General features: G+C 42.6%; 1 protein-coding gene and 1 long non-coding RNA gene across 24 annotated transcripts in view; one reads left to right on the top strand and one right to left on the bottom strand.

Annotated features, from left to right (window-relative positions):
- LOC102117305 (uncharacterized) overlaps nucleotides 1-4,671 on the bottom strand; it is a 265,757-nt gene extending 261,086 nt beyond the window's left edge. For both annotated transcript variants that reach the window (XR_001493120.4, XR_012416613.1), the window contains exon 1: nucleotides 4,099-4,671. This is a non-coding gene — a long non-coding RNA (uncharacterized lncRNA). The remainder of the gene's footprint in view (nucleotides 1-4,098) is intronic.
- The window catches only part of SAMD12 (sterile alpha motif domain containing 12), a 471,810-nt gene continuing 460,812 nt past the window's right edge, over nucleotides 3,781-14,778 (top strand). For all 22 annotated transcript variants that reach the window (XR_012416609.1, XR_010577464.1, XR_012416612.1 and 19 more), the window contains exon 1: nucleotides 3,781-3,950. Coding sequence is in view for 17 of the 22 variants with exons in the window: in XM_065519549.1 (XP_065375621.1) it covers nucleotides 3,938-3,950 (13 nt within the window). In the remaining 5 variants the exon portion in view is untranslated. The remainder of the gene's footprint in view (nucleotides 3,951-14,778) is intronic.

The following is a 14,778-nucleotide window of genomic DNA, read 5'->3' as shown; positions in this document are numbered from 1 at the left end:
CTTGTGAGTATAGCAACCTAGTTAGAACAACAAATATAGTAAAGTACTTATATGTACTACTTTAAATCTTAGAATCCAGTGAAATCTGTAGCCTTATCTCAATATTTCTTTTTTTATTTAATTCACTATAAGGTAATGGGCTTTTCCCTCCCTTTCTGTGCTCTCTGATATATTCAGAAATTTTTGAATCATTCTAAATATCACAATTTCTGATATTAAAATATTTTAAACCCTTCGTTTTATTAGTAATGACAATTCCTATTTGGCCAAGTGCTTATGAATTCAGATTTGTGATCATGTAATCAGTATTGAAATCTGTATAGAGTAATATCACAAAGTTCTACACTTAGGTAGACGTCAATCCCCTTACTACAATTCATGTTTTGGGACATGGGGCAAATTACCTACACTCACTGAGCCTCAATTTCCTCATCTGGAAAATAGTGATATCTGACAATATTGTAGTGATTAAAGGAGATGATGTATGTCAAGGTGCTTAGACAGAGCTTGGCACTTGCAATTTCCCAACAAACGCTACTTATAACAACGATTAAAAAAATAACAATGGTAATAATAAATGATTTATTGAATACTTACTATGTAACCACAATTGTGACCAAAAATCTGGAAGATATGAAGCATAAGACTCAGTTCCAGCACTCGAAGTGCTTATATACTATAAGGAACAAATAATAGTATCATAATGAACACAGAATTTGGCTTATGAGAGGTAGGGGATGAGGTCTGGACTTTGCCCCTTACTAAAATTGGGTGTAACTGTTAGGAACTGTACTTGGCTGTTGATTAAAAAAAAAAAAAAAAGACTAAAAATAAGTCATTTAAACAATACATGATTGCAGTCTGTGAAAGATACTAAAGCAAAAGCTAAGCTGTGCCCAAATTACTGACCCACAGAAACTGAAGTAATACATGGGTATTGTTATAAACCACTAAACATTGGGATAATCTGTTAACAACAATCGATTAATATATGTGGCTCATCATGTTGTTGTATACAATTGTAATTCCTTCATTCTCATTACTTTGTAGGAGGGTTTGGAAAGCTTTTTTTTTTTTTTTTTTTTTCCTGTAAAGGATCAGGTAGGAAATATTTGAGGCTTTGTAGGACAAGAGGCAAAATTGAGGATATTATGTAAGTATGTCTATATAATTTCCAGGTTTTGAAAATTATACCTTTTTGTATTTTCCCAACCATTTAAAAACATAAAAATCATACTTAGCTGGTGAGCCATAAAAAATAAATGTCTCATTGCTCTTAGTTTGTTGACCCCTGCTATATGGAATTATTTGTTTATACCAGAGTTCATCTCTCCAATCTGTTGTTGATAAATATTTGAGTTGTTTTCCATTTGGGAAACATTAAAATAATACAGCCACAAACATTCTTGCACGTGTCTTTTGGAGAACATGTGTATGCATATTTGTTTGGTGTAAACCTAGGAGTAGAACTACTGGGTCACAGCATAAGCATATATTCAGCTCAATGTTTCAGATGGTTTTCCAAAGTGGTTTTGTGAATTTGCACACCACCAGCAATATATGAGTCTTTACTGCTTCACAATCTTGCCAAGAGTTGGTATTTTGTGTCTTTTTCTTTCAAACATTCTCGTGACAAATGTAATTTTTTTTCTTTAGCACTTCCCAGGTGATTCTAATATTCAGCCAGAATTGAAAACCTCTGCACAACTATTGTTTATCCCTTATTAGGCAGAACCACATGAAACTGCTCTATTTGTAGGTTTTAAAAATGTTCAAACATTGGCTATTTCATATGGTTGAAACTAACATCTCCTTCACATTTTATTTATACTAAAAATAAAACTCGTCTAGAATGCACATCACTGGGAAAAATATTAAAGACTTGAGCTAAGCTGAAGTTTTAAAATTAACAACAGATTTCAGTGACTTTTATATTTTAATATCACCCACATATTTAAAAGCTTGGAAACAGACCAGTGGTTTTCATCCTCAATGAAGACTGGAATCACCTCTAGGTTTTTAAAACCTAAGTGCCTCTACCCAAACCCCCATAAGCCCTGATTCTGTGAGACTAAGATAAAGCTTAGGAATATTTATAAAAGGCTGATGCACAGCCAAGGTTGAGAACCATTGATACTACCTGTCCTATGGTTTTCGTTCATATTCATTCAATCTAAGAAAATACTTAATGCTTTGGTGATTTTATATACATAAAGTAGGTAAGCACCTGGATTTCAGTTTTTTCCAGGTTTTAGAATGCTTGGCTGTGTATAAGGTTGGAAAATTCTTTTTCTCATGGAAATTATGTCTCACTGAATGGGTCTCTCTCTACTGTACCTAAAAGGGAGGCTTAGCTTTGACTTCTACACAGCTCCATGGACTCAGAATTAAAGTATCAACAAGAGAATTTAATGGTTATACGCAAGTATTCTTTAACATGCCTATACACGTGTTATTATTATATATTACCCAATAGGAGGACTAGGCATGTAATTAGTGACCAGAACAACAGGTGTGCATGTATACACCCAGAAACAAAATTGTTTTGAGATTTTTTTTTTTTTTTTTGCTAATGACCAAGACAGACAAAAATGTCTAAGTAGTCATCATGGGAAGAATCCGATTTTTGCACTTCCTTATTTTACAGAGATTAACATTATATATGGGTGACTGGGTGGATGTGGTACCAAATGCATTTCCAAACTGAAGGCCTTTAAAAGTCAATCCAGTCTTGAGCCAGATTTATTCCTGAGGCTATTCCCTTACCCTTTACAGCCACAACTGTATCCGTATTTTCATATGCAGGAAAAAATGTTTAGAAACTTAATTTTTACCAGCTGTCGAATTGTATTGCTATCCACGTGATTCCCCTTATCCTGTCTGCTTATATCATCCCCAGCACCTACAGCTAGGACGTAGTTTTCAGAAGTTGAAGGAACGTGATTCTCAGGCACTGTTAATTATTAGGCCCTATCAAAGGCTGTCAGCAGGCTCCAAGGCTAGCCAAATTGAAAGCCTCCTATCCTGGAAGCCAGGCAGGCTTTCATCTGACCTCCTCTGGTACAATCCTGGTTCCGACTTTGTTCCTAACAACCCCTTGGGGATGTTGCCTATTGGGGTTTAAGCCACTCCTCCTCCCCTACACCCCCATGCCAAGTATTTAGCCACCTGAACCACCCTGTAGGATCAGAAGACGGCTGTATCAACCGGCGGAATTCCCCCACAAAACCCATACATCTCAGGGTGCGAAGGAACAAGTTTCAACCTCAGCCTGGGCAGCGCTCTCTGGCCCAGGTGGAGAACCACAGGCGGACAGTGGTTCTGCTCTCCCTACTAAATGGTGGTTCAGGAGGTCAGGGGGCGGTACCTGCGGCAGAGGCCCGCGGACGAGCTCGGGGGAGCTCATCACACTGCTGACCGGCACCTGCCCACCTCACCACACCTGCTACGTGCCAACCCCCTTGTAATGGACAGGGACGGGCTCAATCACGGGTCCCTACTCTTAGCACCGAAGCTATCTCAGCGCACGGCCTCCTGGGAGATGTAGTCCACACCTCTTCCCGGGACCCCCCCCCCCCCCCCGCCATCCCACACCCCAGGCGTCCTGGGTCCCCTCACAACTTCCCCAGGAGAGATTACTCGGTCTGGTCAGCTGAAGCTGGAGCTGCTGTCCGAGTGTGGGGGCAGGCGGCGCCTCCGCGTTGGAGTCGGGGTGCTCTCCCGAGTCCACGTGAAGGGAGGGAACTACACTTCCCAGGACGCCCTGCGCGAGCCAAGCCCGGAGCCGGCTGCCTCGCTTTGCGTGACCGCGGCAGGTTGGTCCTGGAGCAGATAAGCTCAGAATATTTAGGCGAAAGCGAGAGGAGGGGGGGAGCGCGGGGCAGGAGGAGTACCTCGGCCAAGAAAATTATGCATGCGTTAGGGAAGCTCTGAGAGAATGGCTGTGGAAGGTAAGGGACGCTTGGGGCATTTTTAAGCTCCTTCTTAACCCGCGCACCCCAAGCCACACATCCCCGATGAAGCTTGGCGATCGTGGGGAGGCGAGGAAAGGGGGTGGCGGAGAGCGGGCCCCTTCCTCCTTTACCTCTTGGCACTCACCTGCGCCGCCAAGGCCAGTAGGCGCTTTAATTCAGTTGCTTTGGAGAGACGTGAAGGGTAGGTGCGCAAGACTTTGAGGTAGGAGGTGTGGAGACGAGTGTCCCTGATGCGAAACGATATCCTGGAAATGGGGGGAAAGCCGGAGGATCCGGCCCCGAGATGCCCTTTTTCCCTGCCCCTTCCCTCCGGAGCGGGCTGGGTGGCCCCAGGGCTGGGGATGCTTGGTTGGCCCCCTCACGTGGGAGAGGTCCCCGGCCCAGGTGCGTCATCCGGAAGCTTGGACTGGGATTGGGTCGAGGGCCCTTCGTCCTGTGCACCCAGCAGCGGCGGCCGCAGATGTATCCAGAGGGTAGAGGTGTCCCTACACCTGTCTCTGCTTATACAGCCAGCGCCCCGGGCTTAGCAAAGTTTACAGACATGAAATGTAATCAGCCAGGGAAAAGAAGTGCAACAACCTCTTCGATTTGGGTGAATCCTTTTCTCTGAAGACCACTTTCTTCTTACAGTCTTGAGCTTCGACTTTGCAGTTTTGACCGTACAGTCCTGCCTCCCTTGAACTTCCTGGTTGAAAGCAGGGTCGGGCTGTTCGTGAGGGATCCTGAGTTTTTCATTTCCGATTCTCTTACCTTGGAACACAAACTTCCTTGTTTAGGGTAGTTTCTGAAGAAGAAAAATGATTGTGGACCAGAAGCGTTTGTGATGTCACATTAGAGGTCAAGCTGTACCTAAATGATGAAATGATTGTGGGACAAAATGGGAGCCTGCATTCACCTACAGAATTTTGGTTTCTGAGTGCGGTCAGGTCAGAGGGGGTACTGAGGTAGGGAGAGGAGGCATGCTTGCCAGCTGCTTCAGGCGCCTTGCCAAGGGGAAATGAGCCTATTCCTTGTAGGCTAGAGACCAGAAGGAACCACAAGGGCTGGCTTGCTCCTCCCTCTGCTCCCTGCCCCAAGAGAAAGAAACTGAACTAATCTGACTCTTGCTCCCCTTATAACGACTGTCTTAAGAACCCGAAGTAGCAACAACCCAGCTCCTACACTCAGCGCCCATAAACTCAGGAAACTCTTGCCTTTGGGCTATCTCAGGTTCAGAGATCCTCAGCCAGCCACTTCCAGCTTTCCTAACTTTATTAACAAAAATGAAGTCCTCTCGCTTACAACCAAGATTTTTCTAGGTTTTCTTGTCGGTGCAAATGTACCAGTAGGGTGAGAATCTCTCTCTCTCTCTCTCTCTTTTTTTTTTTTTTGTATCGTTATGATTGATAGTGAGTCAAGACTTAAGATGCCAAAAAAACAAAACAAAAGCCGAGATAAAGTTCATCTTGAGCTTGAGACCAAGGATATGTTGACGTACTCCTTAAATATCCCTTCTACGTCACCCATCAGGTGGCACTGATTATGATCTCTCCTCTTCACCACTCCTGTGTCCCCAAGACAGGGACACTCCCCCTTGTTGCTAGTCCACACTGTTCTCGAAAAACAATTTCTTGTCCACTGTAAGAAGTATAAATTCGTCTTATTTCTTGCCTGATGGGTGATTATACCAGTGAAGCCAGACTTTACAAAAACAAGAACTTAGGAAGGAAGTACATGTGGACTATGGAGAGTTTATTTTCTAGTGACTTATTTGGTTAAAGTACCTGTCTAGTAAACAGGAGATCCTGAGTTTGAATCACAGTGAGGTCTCAAAGAATGAAGGAAGTATTTTTAACTTTAACTGCAAATATGATTCTTATCTTTTGTCTTTGCAAAGAGGTCAGCCTGGACCAGTCTCTTCCTGGTTACTCCTACCTGGTCTTTCAAGCCTCAGGGGAAATGTCACTTGCTCTGGGAACCTGTCCCAGCCCTCCTTTCTCTTCTGCCTTCTCAGCACTCTTTCCAGTCTATGGGAGGTGCCTCCTGCTCACATTTATCTTAACACTTATCATACTTAATCTACCTCTTACTAAACTGTAACCCCCTTGCGGGTTAGACTTGGACTTTATATTCCCAGCTTATAGCACAGTACTTGGCCCATAATAGGTATTCAGTGCTCATTCATTGCATGGCAACTATATTCATGGAGGTTTTGTAACTGGTTCTATAAGGGTACATGGGGCTTTCTTGGAAGCCTAAATGCCTTACAATCAGGGACTTCTGACAGATTTGAAGACGGGAGGTTTTTTTTTTTTTTTTTTTTTTTTTTTTTTTTGAGATGGTGTTTTGCTCTGTCACCCAGGCTAGAGTGCAGTGGCATAATCTCGGTTCACTGCAAGCTCCGCCTCCTGGGTTCACCCCAATTTCCTGCCTCAGCCTCCTGAGTAGCTGGGACTACAGGCGCCCGCCACGATGCCCGGCTAATTTTTTTGCATTTTTAGTAGAGACGGGGTTTCACCGTGTTAGCCAGGATGGTCTCGGTCTCTTGACCTCGTGATCTGCCCACCTTGAAGTGCCCTTCTCTTCAGTCTTTTGTCTTGATGCCCAAAAAATCTTTTAGAGCAGTAGTTTACATCTACTGCTGAGTGACATTGTCTCTGGGCACATTTGGGATATGTAGGAACTGCGGCTGGGGGCTGCTATTGGTATTTTGTGCCCATGGCCAGAGATAATCATGGCCTGCAGTGCATGGCCTTCCCATATCATGTTGCCAAGCCATGGTCAAGCAATGACCAGTTTACCCAACTCATTGAGAAATGCTGCTTCAGAGAATAAGGAGTTTTGCCAGAGGAACTGGAATAGAAAATACAGTTCGAATTACTTAACATCTAAGCTTTAGTCTCCACATCTGGAAAAAATGGGCTCACTACTGGTTACCTCCTGGGAACACTGTGAGGATTAAATAAAGGAGGGGGCTTCTGGAAGGGTGTCTGGAACCTGTATCCTAAGTAAATCTCACTCGTACTCACATCCCTTCTCTCAAAAAAAAAAAAAGAAAAGAAAAGCTATACTAATTGGCATGTGTTTTATATCCTGAATTTTCACTTATTCATGCCAGCCAGTCTTTCTAATTAGTAACAAATTTGAAGTTTTTTTACTATGTGTAACATTTTTCTTAAGTAAACTTGAACTTGAATTTGTAAAAGTGTTAATAGCAAGTAGTTCTCTCATTCATTTTGCTGAACCTGCAGCTGTGTGTTTAAGGTGAAAAAGAGGTGCCCTTTGTTTATTGTTTTGTAACTACCCTGGGTTATGTTTTCTTCTTAGTTTAATTGCAACGTCCTATCTATGTCTCCTAGTCTGGTTGCGACCCATGCTTTGCATTTATGGGCAGCTTACAAGTGTGCTTTCCAGCCCCAGAACAGGGTACGATCTTATGGTCTGCATTTGGATTAGGATTATACTGGCATCCATTGTCTTTTTTAAAAAACAAAAACAAAAGCAGTGTCTTGTGAAACAAATTAGCAGGACTAGGAACTAGGACCTCTTGGAAGGAGGTAGCAGGGACCCCAAACTATTCCATTCTCTATGGACAGACTATGTATAGATGGTTGCGCCTATTGATGTTTTCTAACGGAAGTGGGTTGCAGTATTATTCAGGGAGAAGAAAAATGTGGATTCATTGGGGACAGTGTTGTATTCATCTTTGTATTCATCTCTGTATTCCAGGGATGGTGCCTGGCACTTAGGAGGCCCACAGTCATTTGTTTCATGAATGACATATAAATGCACGAGTCCCTAGATCTAGAGAAGGGTTTTTTACCCCTCATCCCCAATTCCTTTTCTTGTTTCATCCTCAGAGATTTATGAAAAAAGTAGGGAGGATGGACATTGTACATGGTAATTTCTATTCCAGGTCTAACAGAATAGCACCTCTCACATGGCAGAAAAATGATTTCCAATATTCAACACTCACCTCTCTCCCCAAGAAAAACATGTCAAATGCAAGACTATGAATGACATCTATATTAAGAAATCTGAATTTTCCATCATCAGTGAACACATTAGCTTACCAAATATCTTCTGATAAGTCATTCAGTGCTCAGGTTCTATGTTTTTTATCCTGTAGGAGAGTGCAGAAACTACCCATCGCCAAAATATTGTAAGGCTAAGTAATAATAACAGTGACTGGGAAAATGGGAAGTGAGATCGCGTCAAACACTTGTGACAAATAGAAGCAGTCATGGTAAACACTGGGCTTTGCAGCCCCATAAATGATGACTTTGTACCCAACTTGAATTCAGAACTGCATCACAGAGAGTAAAAGGAGTCACATGGGAGATAAAAACATCATTTTTATCACAAGGGTATAGTGGGTAATTTTTTCTGACTTTGGGTTGGAGAGTAAGTGGGCTTGCTAATATCGTACCCAGCAGTGAACTTACCTGTCACAGGGATGCCTCCCTCTACACTAGTGGCCCTTAACCTTTTTGGCACCAGGGATAAGATTTATGGCAGACAGTTTTTCCATGGGGGATGGTTTTGGGATGAAACTGTTCCACCTCAGATCATCAGGTATTAGATTCTCATAAGAAATGTGCAACTTAGATCTCTCGCATGTGCAATTCACAGTAGGGTTTTCACTCCTCTGAGAATGTAATGCCTCCGCTGATCTGACAGGAGGTAGAGCTCAGGCGGTAGTGCTTGCTTGCTCACTGCTCACCTGCGGCTGTGTGGCGCAGTTCCTAAATAGGCCATGGACTGATACCAGTTCACCACCCAGGGGTTGGAGACCCCTGCTCTATACCACTGACAGCTGGAGAGCAGAGATAACTTGGGCTCCTGCAGCAGGCAGGTGGGACCCAAAGGAAGGGGGGGGGAACCTATGCTTTGTGCCTTTTCACAGACTTGCTCATCAGAGAGTTGACTTCTCCTCTCCTGAGGAGGACCCGGAGGGTGAAGAGGGAGACCAGACGTGTAATTCTGATGGATTTCCCTTCATAGAACACAAGCAGCTCTGTCCTGCCTCTGTGTGACTCTCTTGGTGCTAGCTTACCTCTGCTTTGCTAACTAGCTTACCTATGCTTTGCTAACTAGCTTACCTCTGCTTTGCTAACTAGCTTACCTCTGCTTTGCTAACTAGCTTACCTATGCTTTGCTAACTAGCTTACCTATGCTTTGCTAACTAGCTTACCTCTGCTTTGCTAACTAGCTTACCTATGCTTTGCTAACTAGCTTACCTATGCTTTGCTAACTAGCTTACCTCTGCTTTGCTAACTAGCTTACCTCTGCTTTGCTAACTAGCTTACCTCTGCTTTGCTAACTAGCTTACCTATGCTTTGCTAACTAGCTTACCTATGCTTTGCTAACTAGCTTACCTCTGCTTTGCTAACTAGCTTACCTATGCTTTGCTAACTAGCTTACCTCTGCTTTCCTAACTACCTTTTCTTCTTGAGAACATCATTTGAATGTACCTCTTCTGGTGGCACTTTCTAAGGGCAAGGACTATGTCTCATGCCTCATCCATGAAGCTTGAATGAATGAATGAATAGAGACAAATGAAGGAATGGGTGGGTTTATGACTGCTTTTGATTTCCGCAGTAACTCCCATACACACTTAATGAGAACTTCCAACGGTGTTCCTCGGTAGAGCAGATGTCGTGAAGGCAGTGAGATGATGCACAAGTTTCCCTCATAGGTACTTAACTCTGGGGCAGCTTCATGGTGTGATTGTTAAACTAATTACTCCCTGATTCTCTCTCATTCACTTATTCCTGAGGGTCTTTTTTTCTTATTTTTATTATGTTCTCTAGACCACCAGATTTGACTTTCCTGCATCAGCAGTTTCTGTTGATCACTTTGTTTTAGGAAGGAGATTGACGGCTAGAAGTTCGTCATTGAAAATTCCTGTCCAGTGACTGTGTGAACAAGAATTGGGGCCTCCAACCTAGTTTGAAACTTGCTGTGGCAGCGGTTCCTGCCACCCCCATCTCTTTTGTAGCCCTCTTAGCTAGTTCAGACAGGGCTTCAGTCTAATCGTACTGTTGTATTGCCTAGCCCAGCCCTTCCTAATTCCTTTTATCCCACCCTTTCTTTCTCATCTGCCTTGCTGTTCTCTCATGCCTGAAGAAACAAGGGCTGGTGCTGAGAAGCAGAAACTGGGAAACCTTTGCTGGTGTAGCTGTGTTTTGTAATGCTGAGTCACAGTGGATGATGTGGTGACATGTTACAAAGGTAGGGGGAACTGGGGATCTGAAGCCCACGCTTGAACTCTGGCGAGTGAGTGTCAGATGTTGTGTATTTAATTATGAGAAAGAGGGGATATTGTAAATGCTCATCCACAGGCATTCAAGCAGATTGTGTGTATCTGTTGATAAGCAGTAGAGTAGCACCCATGTACAAGGAACTCTATGAGATGTGGTGGGGAGTGTAATAAGGAAGGGAGCTTAGCCCATTCTGCCCTCTGCCAGCCCAGCCCTTCCCTGCAGCCTCCACTGGGGGAAGGAGACAGAGAAGCAGATTAGACTGAATGATATAAGTGCTAAATAAAAGTACAAGCACCATAACGTGGGAGGTCTGAGAACAAATGGAGCATTTAGTTCTGAGCTGGATGGGGATAGCCTAACGAAAGGAATAGCATTGAGTGAGCTTTTGAGTAGGATTTTGATGGGTGGGAATCTGGGAAAAGGCACAAAACTGAGTAGTGTATGTATAATATGTGCTTCCTAATGGATTTCCCCCACATCCCAGGGATGTGGTAGTTTAGTCCTTTATAGGAAGGGAAGTGAATGGGAAGCCTCCTAACTCATGTCTGGTAAAGTCCTTTTCCTAAGGGCTGTATTATTTGCCTGGCCAAACCTGCAACATTCCCCACAGTCCAGTTGGATCTTGCATATGGTCCTTTTGAAACCACAAGAGCAAGCGTGGAAAGCTGCTCTCTTATAAATCAAGTTGATTCCTCCCCAGTTTTCTGAAGTGGAATGTAGCAGCACCACCCGCTCTGAGCTGGCTCATGAGAGCAAACTTGGCTATATTTAGTCTGATTTTTCTAAAGTGTGGGTGCAAGAATCTGCTTGTACAGCTTGCCTCCCGTGTGAAGAGCAGGACAGGACAGCAGCTGTCGGGTGACAGCGGTGGCCCACCTCACTGCCTTCAGCAGCCTCCTTCCCAGAGCGCTGGGGCTGGGAAGAGCCCATTGGCAGGTTTTGTTCCTTTGCTCCTCCTTGCTTCCTGCCCTTGCTGCTGCAGAAGTTGTTTGTGTTTTAGTCGGCAAATCCCGACTCAAGTGATTTGACAGATGCTTGTGGATTGTCTATGGGGTGTGGCTCTCAGAGCTACAGCTGCCCTGGAGACCTGGGGTACAGAATGGGCTCAGGCCTGCTCATGGTTTGTCACTGCCTCCACAGTGCACGACTCTTCCCTGGGGATCATAGCAGTCACAGTGTTGTCTCTAAATGCTTTACATGTGCAACATCTGCAACCGGGCTAGATGTGAACCCCAGCTCCTCCCAGGACCTGCTGGGTGCCTGGGTAATTCACTGAACAGCTCAGAGACTCCTTTGCCTGTCTATCAAACGAGAATATTAATGGTAATGACCTCATGGGCATGTTGAGAAGGTTAAATTAGTATAAGGGAAGCTCTTAAGACCTGGTTTGTGGTAGGTGCTCAGTAAACACTGAGTAAGATGTTAGACAAGATGATGGTGATGATGCTGTCTGTTTCACCTGGTCTTCCTGCCATACTTATCAAAGCATCTAAGCCATTTTTATAGCATTTTTACAGTCCTGTGATATTACAGTCTGGCATAATAGTGCATGCTCAATGAGGGAATGTGGGTTATCAGAGTTGGAAGAACACCAACAAAGTGTCATTGATAAAATACAAGGCATCCTCAGCTTAAAATGCATTATTTGATGTATTCATTATCTGACTCTGTGCAGTTATGAGGCAACAGAGGGAAGTAAAAGTTATGATTATATTCACTAAAGACTCATCACTTACATAATTTTTCTCTACCACAAATTTACTTGCCACTTAACACCAGCAGTTTTGTAGGCTGGCCTCTCTCTGATTGTCTGATCATCATCCATCCATACAATATGTATGCAAAGTAAGTTGATTACAAAGAGAAATTTCAGATCTTGCAAAAGAGAAAATAGTTCATGGACTCTATGAAAATGACATTGGGAAACTGCTGGAATCATGTGCCATGGCCCAATTAAGATCTGACTGAGTTAGGCCAGATAACCATTAAAGAAGAGAAAATTGATTAAGATATTGACTTGATAGGCATTAAAGAGAAATATTAGGACCTTTTAGGGATTAAGAGAAGTCTTTAGTGAAAAGAGATGCTCTAAATATTTTGGGGAAAAATGATCTCCTTTATAATCGTGCTATGAAAAGTCAAGAATGAAATGAAAGATAGTTTGTCCTGCTGACGTAAGTCCTGTTGCTGAAGTTATATAACAAATAAAAAATTGAATCTTTTTTTGTTCTAAGAATTAACACATATTTTCAATTATAACCTAAATTTGGGTAAATATCAGATAAACTTCTCCCTTTTTCTTTTCAAGGTAAATTACCATTGAAACTCACTATTAATTTTGAAACTCTAGCCCCCATTTCAAGTATATTCTTTTTCTTCCTTTCTCTTTCATGGTTTTTTATTGGTATTTAAATTGGTTTTAAACCTTGGGTTGTTTAGATACAATTTACATACAGTAAAATCAACTATTGTAGTTCTTTAAGTTTTGGTAAATGTAGTCTTGTAACCACTACCACCATCAAGATAGACAGCAATTTGAACACCTTGTAAAGTTTCCTTATGCCCCTTTGTGGTCAGTGGTCAGTCTTTCCTTCCACAGCCTTTCCTTCCACAGCCCCTGACAAGTACTGCTCTAAAGTCTGTGCCTAGACTTTTGCCTTTTCTAGATTTCATGTAAATGGTGTCATACACTGTGTTGCCATTTGAGTCTGGTTTCTTTCACTGAGTGTAATGCATTGAAATTCTTCCATGTTGTTGCCTGATTCAATAGTTCAGCTCTTTTCATCGCTCACTAATATCCCATGGAATATCTATACAGCAGTTTATTCACCAATTGAAGTACATTTAGGTTGTTTCCAGTAATTGGTAATTATGAGTAAAACACTAAAAGCAGTTGCTTACAGGTTGTGCAAACCTAAATTTATTTCTCTTGTGTAAATAGCTAGGAGTGGGATTTTCAAGTCATACAGTGAGTATGTTTTACCTTTATTAGAAACTGCTGAATGGTTTTCCAGATTGACAGTGTCTCATATGTGTTCTCTTTTATTTGGATTTTTTCCCCCTGTGCTTATCTTCTGATAATGACAACCTCACAAGGACAAGAGAATTAGATTAATGGGGCTATGCAGGTAGTTGGGAGGGAATAGAAGGACACAGTTTTCCAGAGGTGAGTTTCTTGAGCTACACTGCTACAACATTGGGCAGTATTACTATGGCAGATTACCCTTGATTACCAGTTCAGTACAGACATCAAGCATGGATATAACCCACAAATGCCACTTGTTTTGGCATATACAAGAAGGCTTCTAAATTTTATCTTGTAATAAGAATTTGTCATCAAGTTCTGTTTTGTGATTTTGCTGCTGTTGTAGAAAAACAATCAGATAAGGAAGACAGGTCAAGGAGAGCTTATTTTGGAGGAAAATTAGGCAAGACAGGAAAGGGAATACTAACAGGTCACACAAGATGAATTTAGCTAGAAAGGGAAAAACTTACCTGCCCCTGAAAGGAATTGGTCTTGCCTGCCAAGGTTGGTTATGGACTCCATCTCGTGAAGCCTGAGAAAAGGTTAGTTGACCATTTCACCATTTCTGGTATGGTTAAGTTTTGGGGATGGCAGGGATGAGGCTTATATTTTGCTGTGCTGTGTGATTCTGATTTAGAACAGTGTCTTGTTCTAATGATGTCTAATCGGATGTCCATTTATACAATGGGAGCAGTGCTTGGTTCACTTGCGAAGGCCACATTTTACCCAGCCACATATTGGGTGTGGGGCCTGATAGTGGGATTGCTTCTAAGTGAAAAGACTATGTAATTTGGATACTGACGTATTGGGATTTTCCAGGGCTTACCATTGGTCTCTGGGACCATAGAATGGAATATTTGAATTTAGAATTACCACAGAACTCCCAGACAAATGATTGCCCTAATACTTGTTGTCTGAGATTGTAAAATGTGAACATTTCAGTTGAGGGTTTTGTTTTTGTTTTTGGAGAATATGCCTGTGCAGTCCATGGAGGGAAAAACATGATGTTATTAACCAGGCTCCCATAGGTGTACTTTGTACTTGATTTTGTTTGAAGTTTGTCTATTTCCTGCTTGATGACCAGTGATGTTTTTGGTGGAGGAGAAGGTGAAACTAGGAACCAAGAAATGGGGACAGGGAAGGGATGGTTGGAGCTGGAGATGGGGCATCCAAATCCTAGCCTCAGTCGAGTCATTATCCTTTTGTTCTCTTTCCATCTCTGAGAGTAGCACCAGGTATGTATCAGTGCTTTGTGATGCCTTAGCTCTTGCCTTTCATTTTTTTTTTCTGCTTTCTAAGCCTTTTTACATTGTGGTCGTTTAGTAGATACTTCTGCCTGGATAAACTATGGGACTGATAATTTTGTGTTAGTCATCTAGGGAAGTATATGTGGGTATAGCCTTCACTTCCCATCACTTAGAAGTACACTGAGTACCTACTATATGCCAGGATCTAGAAGAAATTTGATTTATAGTTAGATAATAGGGTGGATAAGCTTAGGAAAACCAAGTGTGCCAGAGTCTGACATCTTAGG

The sequence above is a fragment of the Macaca fascicularis genome, chromosome 8 (genome assembly GCF_037993035.2).
Source record: "Macaca fascicularis isolate 582-1 chromosome 8, T2T-MFA8v1.1".
Taxonomy (NCBI): domain Eukaryota; kingdom Metazoa; phylum Chordata; class Mammalia; order Primates; family Cercopithecidae; genus Macaca; species Macaca fascicularis.
The sequence above is the reverse complement of the archived record's forward strand: the minus strand, read 5'-3'. Positions and strand labels throughout refer to the sequence as shown.